This window comes from Scomber japonicus, chromosome 15 (genome assembly GCF_027409825.1).
Source record: "Scomber japonicus isolate fScoJap1 chromosome 15, fScoJap1.pri, whole genome shotgun sequence".
In the NCBI taxonomy this organism is placed as follows: Eukaryota; Metazoa; Chordata; class Actinopteri; order Scombriformes; family Scombridae; genus Scomber; species Scomber japonicus.
Genome location: NC_070592.1, coordinates 8,891,759 through 8,905,946, shown reverse-complemented (window position 1 = coordinate 8,905,946; position 14,188 = coordinate 8,891,759). Strand labels below are relative to the sequence as shown.

The window sequence follows — 14,188 nt, the reverse complement described above, 5'->3', positions numbered from 1 at the left end:
CAGTAGTGTCTGCTGTGAGCACGCGACTAAGCCGACTGAGGGATGTGTGGATGGTGGAGAGAGTTGAGCTTGTGTTCTCGCAGCCAACAGATAATGTGCTGGAGATGCCACATGCGCTGTGAAACTGGGATATTCTGTGGAGTAACAAGCCTATCCTCTCCGCCAGCGCTCTGCCTCTGGTAGTGGCAAAAAAAAAAAAAAAAAAGCCCCCACATAAGATAAAGAGGATCAGGTAGCAGGTAGTTGCATTTACTGTTAAGCGGTATGTGGGTGTGTGGATGTCTGTGCCGCTGATGATGGGATGCTTACGGTTTGTGAGAGATGAACGCAGGAGTGTGGACTGGGCATTTGAGCTTGTTTCAGGGGTCAAAATTGCTGGGCAACAATGTTGGGAGATGCATAGGAGAGCATGGTGGTGTGTTTGCTTTTTGCATACATCTTTATTCTAAAACAAAAATCAGTGCTAGTTTTAATTTCAGTTACGTGTGGGCAGTTTTAAACGTCAAGTCACACTCCTAAAACAGAGGCGTCAAACTAATTTTCATTCAAGGGCGACATACAGACCAATTTGATCTTATGTGGGCCGGATCATTAAAAAGATGGAGGGAAAGTGGAAGGAAGGAAATAAGGGAAGGAAGGAAAGACAGGCAAAAGGAAGGAGGGAAGAAAGGTAGGAAAGAGAGATAGTGAAGGACGGATAGACAGGCGGAAGGGAGGAAAGAAGGAAGGACAGACGGAAGGGAGGAAGGAAGAAAGGAAGGAAGGACAGAAGGAAGGAAGGAAGGAACGAAGAAAGGAACGAAGGAACGAAGAAAGGAAAAAAGAAAGGTAGGAAGGACAGATGGAAGGAAGGAAAAGAGCACTAGATGGCAAGTGGGCCGGATCGCAACCCTTGGCGGGCCAAATCTGGGCGCGGGCCGCATGTTTGACACCCCTGTCCTAAAATGTTCTGGTTTAATTGCTTGTGTGTGCCTGTGTATGTGTGTGTGTATATGTGTGCCTGTGTGTGTGTGTGTGTGTGTGTGTGTGTGTGTATGTGTGTGTGTGTGTGTGTGTGTGTGTGTGTGTGTGTGTGTGTGTGTGTGTGTGTGTGGACCTTACCGATGTAGACTCTTCTGCTGTAGCGTTGCATCAGCAGCAGCACAAACACATGCAGGGGAATCAGGTTGATAATAAACACGTAGCCTCCCCATGCTGACACCTAGAAACACACACACACACACACACACACACACACACACACACACACACACACAGTCAGCCTGCTGTGGAAATCAGCTTTTCAACTAAACATTTCCTTCTTGAGTCTTAAAGAATTCTAAAGTCCCGTATGATCAATTATGCCTCAGTTTGTTTTTTACAGTGAGTGGAGGCTTTCCTGTTAAAATGCTTGGAATTAGCTCAGCAGGGAGGATGTCAGGTTTGCCTGGATGAGGGGAGCTAATCAAAATCCAGTTGAGACATAGTTTGTTGGGGTAGGAAACCTAAATAAGCTCCACTGAGTTTTTTGCTGAGGTCACACTTTCTGCTTCTCAAAAGGTCAATATGAAAATGCAACTGAAATTGCGGTTTTAATAGTCTGTCACAATGCTGCATGCATTTGAAATGATAAGTTACTTTGTGAATTCAGTGCTGTTTGTTGCACCCCCCACAGGGACTGACCACCACAATCAATTCTACACCTCTGGCAACATCTCTGCATGTGTTTACTGGAAGAAGTTTGCAACCACTTTAATTCAACAACTTCCCTTCAAGTTTTACCACTGTCTTCAACACATACACAAATATAGACTATATTTAAATACTTGCTATATGATTTATAGGGCTTAGAAAGATACATGTTCTTCTTGCTGTAATCATTCCTCCTGTTCATACTGGTCATTAAGAGATTCCTTCATAATGTACTTACAATGAAAGTGAAAGGGGACAACATCCAAAGTCCTCCGTCCATGTAAAAGTGTATTTAAAAGTGTATTTGAAGCTTCATATGACGCTTCAGCCATTCAAATTAGTCAAGTCAAGTAGATATCTTTCAAAGTCAGTCTCTTTAGTCCCAAAGTCTCTCTTTTTCTAACTATACTTCAACTGCAGCAGAACAAAAAACACTGTCCGCCAAGACATAAAGAGGGACTTTTTTTCAAAAAAGACTAACTGAGCAAGATATTCACTTTGTTTGACAAACTCAGACTGCTGAAGCCTTATATCATCTTTAGATAAACTTTTAAACCAAAAAACAAAAAGACTGTGGATTTTGTCCCCCATTACTTACACTACAAGTGCATTTAGATCATCTTAAGTTCAGTATGAAGAGGAGAAATAAAGGCCTGTTTTAATGCTCTTATGTGCAGGAGACTATTGGGTTTTTTGATAATTATTTTGTCTATATATACTTAATACTTTTGTTTTGTTCTTCTAACAGTCCAAAAACCCAAAGACATACAGTTTAATACCAGTGAAAATGAACACTTAAGAAGCTGGAACCAAATAATTTTTGCAGACTGCCAATTATCACAGTTGGTGATAACTGCAGATGAATTTTCTGCTGATTGATTAGTCAAATAATTGTTTGCGCTCTCATTTTAATATCATATGAAATTCTTTATCAGTGACAATTTGAATTTAGTCAAAAGAGCCAACCCATAAACACAAGCAGCACTTGTCACATACCTCCACATCAGCACACACACCATGAATAGACTCATTCAAAGAGGATGTAAAACCATCTTACTGCCTCTATTCTATTAGACACAAGTACACAACTATAAAATACTGACATATACAGAATATATACAAACTAGGCAATCATACTTTATATGTAAAATATGAGATGCTCCAATAACTTTAAAAGCTCCACTAATACTAAACCTCACCCGTTCACCCTGAGGTCCGCTAAGTATCGCGGCGCCCTGAATGTGGGGGCTATAAAAGGACTCTACAAAAACATCACTGACACGTTTTCAATTGCCTGTACTTGACTAAAGCAAAGGGCAAAATGGAAACTGTGAGAGCACTAGAGAGACAGGAGAGCATGGGAAAAAGAGTGGAAGAACATAGAGAGAGAGAGACAGAAAAAAGAGAAAGAACAACAGAAAGGGAGAGTGAATTAAAGAGGAAACAGGATAGAATAGCAGCAAATAGTTTGATCCTTTGTTTTTGCAACAGCTTGTCAGAAAAAGGACCTTTTGCACCCGCTACTGTGAGCGCAATGAAAATATCATTAATTAAACTTATGCAATCAAAGAAGAAAAAAAAGCAGCTCAAGATGTCTAATTGATAAAACATTAATATGCTACATTAAGACAGAAAATAAAAAGGGGGGGGGGGGGAAACTCCTAAATAAGTTCCTCACTGGATGGTTAGGTGCAATTATCTTTTGGCAAGTCATTTTCATCTTTTCTCTCAGATGGTGACAGCCAATTAGTAGCATGTGAACCGAAACTCCAATGAATACCAGAAATGGGTTCAATTTAAGACTCATTTTCAGTGTTGACACAGGGGTGGCTGATCAAGTCTCTTGCTGTTGACTGGCTGGGAACTAATTGAAAACATAATGCAGTAACTGAAGCCACTGACTGTGCAAACATTACCAAATATGACACAGTCTGCTGTTATTTTGCATGTCTTGTGAGCACGTATGATTACAGACAGTAAAACAGAGAGTGTGCACAGCAGGAGTAATAGGAAGCATGGAAGAGAGGAACCATGTCAACCACACTTTGTTTTTTTTTTGTTTTTTTTTTCAGGTTGAGCCCAATAACACAACAAAGAAAAGCCGCTTTCAAATATCGATCTCTCTGCTTAGACTCCCTGATATCAGTAAGGTGCATTATTGACTCGAGAATCAAGGTCTAACGCTGCTTTTTAGGCTTGTTTTTCCTCCTTTGACTACTTAACTGAGGAAAAAAAAGTGTAAAAGGCTCAGTGCCATGTCAGTGGGATGGAGCCAAGTGGAAAAATCCCCATGGGGACTGCTTGTGTTCAGAGAACCGGACAACTCAAAATGGAGAGTACTGGTTTATGTAATTGACATAAATGGTAAATGGACTGTACTTATATGGTGCTTTTCTAGTCTTCAGAGCACCCAAAGCGCTTTGATACTACATATCACATGCACCCATTCACACATATGATCATACACTGATGGCAGGGGTTACCACGCAGGGTGCCGACCTGCTCATCAGAGGACACCTTTGACGACTGATTTTTTTTTTTTTTTTAAGTATATTTTTGGGGCTTTTTGCCTTTAATGTACAGGTTAGTAGAGAGAGAGAGACAGGAAATGGGAAGCAGAGAGGGGGGCAATGACACGCAGGATATTCCAACCGGGGTCGCCTGCAGTGAGGACTGTAGCCTCAACACATGGGGCGGGTGCTCTATCCCACTGAGCTAAACACCGCCACCTGACGACTGATTTGGGGTTAAGTATCTTGCCCAAAAATACATTGACATGTGGACGGGAGAAGCCAACAATCGAACTGCCTAACTTTCGATTAGTGGACGACCCGCTCTACCTCCTGAGCCATAGTTGCCCTATACTAAAGGAATAGTTACTGTATCAAGTGTTGAGTAAAAGTTGTTCAGTAAGTAGTTTGAGATCACGAAGCAAGAATCCTCATAGGATGCCGATTGGTCCGAACCACCAGAGATTCAGACACACAAGTGCATAACTTGAAGCCTGACAAGACGGATTCTCGAGTTCTTGTGATCTCGCAAAATCCGGCTGCCTCGCAAAGTTATCGATAATGAGCTTCAGCTGACATAAGGCATCCATATGTGGTTGGATAGATCTGAGCTTTCTAAATTCTACAAGGCAACTTGCAGAATTACCTCTTGAGTCTTTGAAAGTCTCAGAAAGCACAATCAACCGCAGAGAAAAGGGATGGGGGAATCTGGCCATCTGGTCACATTAGAGGACCACACAAAGATGAATGCTTGTGACAGAAAACAAAGCTGTGTGTGTGTGTGTGTGTGTGTGTGTGTGTGTGTGTGTGTGTGTGTGTGTGTGTGTGTGCGCGTAGTGTATGTGTGTACACCAACAAGCTCTGTTTGAATCTGTGGTTCTAATAGCTGACCCCGTGCTCGTGCCACAGGCTAACAGCTCTGGGCAGGAATCTGAAAATGTTTGGAGCAAAGTCTTTTAGCCGTTATCGCTCTCTGCATTTCATACCGGGCTTATCTGATGACCATGGGGCCACTCTGAAGAGGATATAGAGAACACAGCATGCAACAGGGAGAAAGGTTTACTCTCTCTCTGTGTGTGTGTGTGTGTGTGTGTGTGTGTGTGTGTGTGTGTGTGTGTGTGTGTGTGTGTGTGTGTGTGTGTGTGTGTGTGTGTGTGTGCACAAGTGTTCCAAGCCTGTCTACGTGCTCTCTGGTTTGACATGGTCTGTTTGAGGAAATGAAAACTAATGTGTGTTCATTTGTTAACTGCACCATCTCTCCTACAGTACCAGCAGTGACTTACTGGTTCATTTAAGATAAAGACATTTAACATGACACTGATCATCAGAAGGGTGGTGGCTGCAACACAGACCGTCCTGTGAATCTATATTCCTCTGCTAGGTGGCAGGTCTGCGTGTGTGCTAGTGTGTATGTCCACATATGAGTCAGCTCCGGGGTTACATCTTGGGCAAACTCCAAGGCCAAACTCCTACATGCTTCTTGCTCTTAACACAGTGATATTGCAGTTGTGAGCTGCTATTTTATTTCACTAATTTCAGTATGTTCATGTTCACAATGATGATGTTATCATGCTGACAGCAGATGGTTTAGCATGCTAATTAGTACTAAACACTGAAACTGATGGGAATGTGATAGTTGTGCAGGTATCTGATCATACATTAGGTATTGAAAAATTGAACTGACTGGGGCATGAATGTCATAGAAATCAATACAAGAAATGTTGCGACATTTCACTTAAAAAACTACAAATGTCAACCTCACACTGGCCCCACAGGAACAGTCAGGGGACCGGATTCATCGTCTGGGAACCGTGAATGCTTCTCCAAAATCGTGTGGCAATCCAATTAAAAGATGTTGAGATATTTCCCAGAATAATTGACAACTTTAACCTGCTGGTATCTTTGCAGGAAAGGACAATCTATCCAATAGCTGTTGAGATATTTTAGTCAGTGGTGAACAGACTGACCGACCAAGATATCCATCCATAGAGAAACACTGTGAGCTGTTAAAAAAGTGACTTTATTTAGACCAACCTCAGGAGCTGTGTGTTTAGCATTTAATTGATACTTGATTAGACAAATGGGAGCTTATGATGCTCCCTGATGCTTTGTTAGTAGAAATGGTTTGGCATTTAGACAAAAGCCAAAGCTCTGGATGAGCATGCAGACAGGATAGTTGATCCATGCATCCGTTTTTTTTTTCTTTTTTCTATGTCCTCTGTCTTTTCCCCCTCACACACACCATCCTCACTCCCGGAGGGATGAAAAGAGCATGTTGCGCATCTACCAAAATGGCTCCTGTGGCTTCCTGTCCATCAGTGGGTCCTTCTTCTTTGATCCGTTTCTTAATCTTGCCCTTCTCTGTCCTCTCTCCTCTGATTACGCCAATATCCAGGCAGGGGATCTTTCCCTCTCTCTGTCTCCATATCTGCCATGCGAGTGTCACATTCGATTAAGCCTCATGGGAAAACGTAGCCTCGGCTGTACCCTGATTAAATTGACAGCATAAGGTGGTATGACAGTACATGTGGGTCAGTGAGTGTATGCGGCACTTTTTGTGCAAGACCAAAAGGAAAAAGTGGGGGCGATCGGAAGGTTGGTGGTGTTGACGGAGACGTGCGAGCCTAGTTTGTTGCAGTACGTATCTGCATTAGTGGGTGGGCTGCAGACACAGTACAGAGGAAGAGCACATCACCTCAGAGATAGAGGATGTGATGGAGAGAAAGAAATAATAAGGAGAAAGAAGCATGGAAACGTAATGTTCCCATTGCTTCAGAGTAGGACAGAAGTGTGGAAAAAAAGGGAAAGACCTATTCACACTTCAGAATATTCTCTTTCCTGACTTATCATTTAGTTTCTTTGCATTTTTCTCACTGCACCCTCTTTTCTTTACTTTTCTCCCCCTTCTTAACTATGAATCTATTCCTTAGTCTTTGCCTGTCTCGATCCTCTGTTTTGTCTCACACACTGTATTCATCTTTTCATCACTCCTCTCTCTCTCTCTCTCTCATTCTCTCTCATGGTCTCTCCAGTCATCTCTGCCACCCTCGGATGCCGTGGCCCAATGTGATCGATGAAGCTGGATTTCGGTAATCTGTTTCATTTGACATCTGTCTCACTGCCGGCCACAGAGATTTAGCCTGGAATGAGCAAGAAACTGGAGATTTTCATAGGCGCTCATTCTCTCTCTCTCTCTCTCTCTCTCTCTCACACACACGCACACACACACGCAAATAATCTGTCGTCGAGGCAATGTGCCTGGAATCGTCTTTTTATCTTATCTCCCGCTCTCTCATAAACCCCCTGATGGGCTGCGCCTGAATTTATAAATAATGCAGAAAACACTGGCTACTCTGCTCCATGCTGGACAGAAGATGATCCGTTTAACAGGGCCTGCTTCACCAGCAGTGTTGATTATCTGGAAGCAGTTCTGAATAGGAGTTAACAGGGTGATTCATTGAGAAACATGCTTTTCAACTCAACATATAAAACTCCTGAAAGCAAAGTTTGGATTTCCTGTGCTTTGGTCAGTTTGGATCATCATAAAAGTATGACTAGCTTGACAAAACATTTCCTGGAGCAATATAAGAGAGTTTAGTGGGGTTTTATGTCCGCTGTCGTAATCAAAGTGTCTAATCAGTCTAATCAGTGTGTTCAACTCAAGTAAAGATCAACAAAAAATGATGCACAAATGTTTTTTGTACATTTTGTTCATTTTTAGATTTCCTGGAGGCTGTTTATTAGATAGTTAGTGGCGAAGAGGCCGACATGAAACAAAGGGGAGAGAGAAATGGGGACTCAAAACAGGGAAGTTGCAGATACGCACTGTAACTGTAACCACATGGCTATCAGAGCGCATGTTGGCTAAAAAGAATCAGAAACACTCGGTCACATCACTTGGTTGTGATGAATGATTGTTTATGGCAGCACAAAACTGCAGAGGCATTTGCTTTGAATGAATCTTGGTGTCCAAAAAGGCAGAAATTTGATAGGAACCAAACTCAATAAGCAGAATCTGAACCAAAATGGGAATAAATATATAAATTAAACCAAAAGTCGGAAAGCTTAATCAATAATTCACTTGATTTGTTCCCAAAGGGCAATTGATCGTGCAGCTGTGGAAGAAAACATCATTAAAAGCACATTAACATATAATATATTTACTTTAAATACAAAATGAAAATGGTTAAAAGCAGATTACACAAGTTAAACCTATTTAACAATAATATATAGATAAAAATATAAAGTCATCGATTACATCAGCTCATGTCACCTTTAATTTACAGCTTAGTTTAGAGATGGCAGACATAATGAGACACTGAGCTAAAAAAGGGATTGATCAACAGAATATAGTCTATGGTAAGTATGTACCCAGTGTGTATGCATCACTGTTTGTGTGAGTTATTCTTACCATGTAGAAATATGAGAGGCAACAGCCAATAGTCCAAAACACCGAGCCTGTCTTCACTGATTTCACCTGAGAGAGAACGAGAGAGAGAGAGAGGGAGGGAAAGAAAGAGTTAGTACAAAACTGTAGAAGAGTCACAGCACTGTATTGGCTAAGCTTCAATATCAAATAAGACCCACATTTTACAGTATTATAGGGACACTAGTGATAATTATATAGTGTTCTCTTTCAATTTAAGTCAAAAAACCTAAAAATCTGGACTGAATGTAGGCTGTCTTCTCCTCTAAAAGGTTCAATCATATATTTATATATTGGTTTTATTACTCTCCAGCTGTTGACGCATTACATCCCCATCAAATCCTCTGTTTATACTGTCATTACCGAGATGTGAGTGTGACGTGTGTTTTGAAACTCCAAAATTCTGTTTATTCAAAATGTGTAAAAATAACTTGTATTTACATTAAGAATGGGTCAAGAAGTGCTTAAAAGGCATGTTTTGTGCCTTTAAAAGACTAAGTTTAATGATGATAGCAGATAATGTAACCTCCAGCTGTGGTGAGAGAGGATGAGAGGAGACCAATTTAGACTAGACCACCACCAACATCTTGTAAACAAGCTCTCTTTTCCCCCGCTACAGGCCTGATAAAGCAGGCAAGAATACACATTAACATTTAAAGACACACTCAATGAGAAACTTGCATGCACACACACACACACACACAAACAGAGAACAAAAGACACACAGAGCTCTTTGGAGATATTAAACTCATGGAGATAGTGGAGCTGGTGATGGGTGGGGAGTCTGTGTAGAGGTCTGATCACGTCTTACAATGGCAGAGCAATGATTTGTTGATGAAGGCGAATCAATGATCATTGGACCAAGGTGGCTTTGTCTCGCTCAGATACACAGCGTCACAGGCAGCAGCGATCGATCAACTTCACGCACAAATGGGCACTAATACCACCCCATACGTTGACAAAAAAAAAAAAAGAAACACACCACAAAAAGGAACACTTTTATCGGTCGAGAGAAGAAGTACACAATCTGTTGATGCAGTTATATAATGAAGCATTATGGGAAGTGTAGCTTGACCTACAGATTTATATGTTGTGCTTTCTAGCTTCCTATCATGAATGAGGCAGCGGAGTTGAACTGAATGCGCTTTAATTTACAGTGAAAGTGCTGATATGAGGGTTAATCATGTGTAATCACAGAGTTACTGCACTGGTTTCATAAGTAAGATGAAACTGCGATAATGATGCCTAGTTTACTCCAGTCTTCGACCTGAATTTGTGTATCACTACAGACTAAATGTAAGAATATATCAGCCTCAGCTGCTTTAATTTGGACAATCTTTTTTTAATCTGTCTCCTGTGAGTCCTCTAAATTTATGGATACAAGCACAACACTAAATTAGTGAAGTGCCTTTTTAAACAAGACGTATCACACACATTTCCAGGTCTATATTTTCATTCTGAGGATTTACTAGAACGTCTTTGCATGATTTACAATTAGAAAGAACTCCTTATTATCCTTACTTATTTACTGTATATTATGTGTGCACTTTATGCAGCCTCTCAGTTCAGCCTCTGTCTGAAACAAGCCGTTTTAGCTCATGTCTTTTTAAAGCCCCCCTTCTGATGAATCCACTCTGTTCTGATTGGCAAGCTCCCGAAGCTTCCCCTTGGCAGACTTCTGGTGGCTCCAGAGGCCAAATAAACAAACAGTTGTAGTATAAATTCACTTCTTTCTCTCATTATTTACTTGAAATGGAAGCTTGTAAAGTTAATCCATAAACGTTAAAGCCTAAATCTGATCCAAAATATGCCAGTGCACAAGGCAAACAACCTGTGGAGCAACCTTATCAACTAAATCTGACCTCATTACCAGAAGGACTTAGAGGTAATGTTGCAAACGGAGCATTTAAGGCAGCCTGGGCTTTTGAGTTTCAGCGAACATTTTCACACTCATTCACAACTTTTGGAACTTTAACCATGTTTAACCCTGAAATCTGACATCATGCCAACATAGAAACAACAGAAAACTACAACACAAAGAAAAGATATCTCGACTTGAACACAAAGATAAAGCCTTTTCCTTGTATGTAGCCGTAATCTACAGTAAGTAGGTCGGTCTGTGGTGACCTGATTAGCATTCACTCCTGTAATAAGGTGGAACTTCTGCTTGTGCAACAGAAACGTGACTATGGTTTTAGGTCTAACGTGACAAAGTAGTAATTTACATTGCCAGCTAAAAAAATAATCCCATTAATTGTTCCACTTTCAGTCTCTTTTTTTGTTTTTGTGGCTAAATTCAAACATTACGTTAGCATAGGATGACAACGCATACTGTACAGCCTTCATACGTCAGTGGCCCTCCTTGAGACAATATTCCCCACTCAAGCCGTGCCATAACTAGCCTTGTGTTGTCCATTCAGCGAGCTACTGTACTGAGTCATGTTCAACTGGTGCCCCGGCTCCTTCTCCCAACTGCCCTCCGAGACGCCGCTCCCTTTGTCGAGGCACAGAAGTCGCACAGTGTGATACAAGTCCAGCTAATTAAATGTGAGCCGAGAGAAAGAGTGGAATTACTGTTACAATAATGTAGGCATGGTGCATGGGGTTAGAGCAAGGGAGGGAAAAGTGTGTAGGAGTGTGTGCGTGTGTGTGTGTGTGTGTGTGTGTATATGTGTGTATTCATGTTATGATGAGCTATGAAGTTAAAAAGAGCAGCTCTCCTGGGTGTGAGAGGATTCAATTATAGATTATGTGAGTGTCTGTGTGTGTGTCTGTGTGTGTGTGTGTGTGTGTGTGTTTGGGGTGGGGGGTGGGGGGGGGCACACAGAGATTAAGCTACTGGAGTTGAATGGGTTATTAGTGGATAAAACGAAGGAGTCGGATAATGAAGATTGGGCTGAGACTTGAGAGAACGGCTCTGAACATCCTTTTTTTTTTTTGCCATGTGGAGGAGAGGACGGGGGTATAAGGAGACGAGGGAAGAGAAGCGGTGGAAAGAAGAAAAAAAAAAGAAAAAAAAAAGGAATGAGCAATAATGAGATACAGGAAGAGAAAGCAAGGCGGGAAGCGAGAAAGAGGAGGCAGAAAAAGCAGAACACGACAAGAACAAAACAATGGCGGTGGTGGTGGTGGTGGTGGTGCGAAGGGTGGGTGAGGGGGGGGGGCAAAAGAAGACAAAGACAATTAAAGGGAGACGAGATGGAAGAGAGACAGAGAGGAGGAAAGGAAAATGAAGAGACAAATGTGCGTAAATGAGACTGATAATGGGAAGCAGTGGTGCATGGAAGGGATGATTGTTTTTCGGGGCCCTCACCAAATATAACGGTGCACAAGTGGTGGTAGCTGAGAGGAAGGGGATTCTTTTTTTTTTTTTTTTAAATGGCATTGCTCTGCTGATGACACATCACCTTAAGAGGCGGTGATGACTGCCTGGAGGAACACCTGCTTCACTTGAAGATGCATTACACACACACACACACACGATGACAAGAAGCCATTACGATGATGCAGACGCAAACAGATGTTACCTAACACACCCTAATACACATTACCTGGCGTGAGACAGATAAGTTTTGGTGACAGCTGCTTGAGAAGTCTTGAAAAGTTGGAACGGTGGATTTTCGGAGGCGATCGCATCGTTAAAAAAAAAAACTCGGAAGGTGGACACAGAAAGAAAACGTCTCGGATATATGAGGAAAAAGTATAAGGGGGGAAGTTTCATGTGTAGTGTTGAATATTTCATTATAGGTTTAGATATTTCTAAAGGTGTCTGGACTATCCTACCAAGCAGTGTGTGGCGGTGATTCTAATAATTCCCCTTCCTGTTCTTCTTATTTGGATTACTGCAAAAACAATGACGACTGGAATTGGGAGCAGTAATATTTTTAAACCGCTGTCTGGAAAAACAGCAAGCAAAACAGTAATATATAGCTCGGTGTGTCGCGCATGACTGAGTGAGAGAGATTACTTTATAATGCTGATCCAGGTTTCAGAGCAGAGCCACAGAGCACCTGAAGTTCAACCTCTGATGAATTCAGTCAGCTCCCTGCAGAATTTGCAGTCCTCGCTGCTTAGATCTCTCAAAAAGTGCCAGTCTGACAGTCTGACTTACAATGCCATTTCTTTCATTTCAGTCATTCACAAAGCATAATATCAGACACTATATGAAGTGCTGAACAAATATAAAATCATCAAAGAAAACTCTCTTGATGGATGTCTCTTTCAGTTTTGGTGCAGTTGTGTTATTGAGACTATAAATCTATTCATGTTGGTGGATGTTAGAGCTTAATGACTGTAAAATGTCAGTAATTTACTAAAAAATGCTTGTTATAACTTCCAAGAGTCTAAGGTTAAGTCTTTAAATGTCTTAAAGTATCAAATCCTCACACTTTTAGAGGCTAAAAGTTAGTTTTTCTGTCAACTGACCAACCAATTAAAGTGAAGGTAGGCAACTTCTGGAAATCAAAGCCTGTTTCTGCTCCGTAGCTCCACCCTTCACCTGCGTCCTTGTGAACACACGCAACTGCTGTATTGATTTTCCTTTCTTGGACTGGAAGTAAAGGAGGTTTTTTTTTGTTATACTCATATTTGTAGTTCTGACCTTGTTTTTCTTGCACCGTTGAAAAAAAGATAAAGCCCAAAAGAAAAACAACCTAAAATGAGAAAGAAAAGGAAAAAAACCCCAAAAAGCTGCCTACCCCAGCTGTGATCGACTTATCTCGAGCGGACACGGCCGTTACTTGTCAGGTGTTTATCCCCCATTGCAATAATCTTAGATCTGTCCCTTGTCTTAAGCTACAAAGATGAAGACGTTGTCCTTGAAATATCATTTTATCATTCTGTGTGGTTTTTACTTTTCATGTGTGCATACATTTCCTGAGAACGGGTCAGTGATAAATAAGAGTTGTCAAGATGAGCAATTCTAAAATATCTTTAAAAATAGTTTTAAAAGCAGCATCAGGTTTGTTGCACCATGTTTTACCAAAAGTAAGACTGAATGCTCCTGGAAATGTCAAATGGTGTAACCACAAAAGAATGATACATATTTAATATTTCATCCACCTACAGTGTATTTAAGTGGACTTATACTAATAATTACTTAATACAATAATTACTTCCTAATTGACATGATTCCCCAGATTGAATTTATTATTTAGGTCAATTGTATTCCATTACCTTTATTTAATATCAAAAGTTATAATGTAAGATTATGCCAAACTAGTTGATATGGTGTTTTAATGAGAATTTAGTGTTTTTAAGCAAGTTGAATTATTTGGTACAAAGTTTTTATGGTTACACCACTTAGACATGTTTGCCATAATTCTCTAATATATTCTCTCAAAATGGATTAAAAGCTGAAATATGATGCTGGGTCCACAAAAAAAAGAATGTGTTTTTTACATTTTAACCCCTTTAAATTTTACTAAACAACATGGACACACAAAAAAACATCATTGATCCGAATACTTAACTACCAAATATGTGCTGTATGTTTCTAAACGCTCCCTGTGAGTGTAACAATCAGCTGTTTGGTTTCACTCTGCTGAGCCAGTACGCTGACACGGAGCCAGTCGTGTTGTGT

At 40.9% G+C, this 14,188-nt stretch overlaps 1 protein-coding gene across 1 annotated transcript in view; it reads right to left on the bottom strand.

Moving 5' to 3' along the window:
- Positions 1-14,188, bottom strand: part of LOC128374212 (dolichyl-diphosphooligosaccharide--protein glycosyltransferase subunit STT3B) — an 86,494-nt gene that overhangs the window by 21,696 nt on the left and 50,610 nt on the right. The window contains exons 4-5 of the mRNA XM_053334485.1: positions 8,593-8,658; positions 1,102-1,201 (exon numbers count right to left, since the gene is read on the bottom strand). Coding sequence (XP_053190460.1) covers positions 1,102-1,201; positions 8,593-8,658 — 166 coding nt within the window. The remainder of the gene's footprint in view (positions 1-1,101; positions 1,202-8,592; positions 8,659-14,188) is intronic.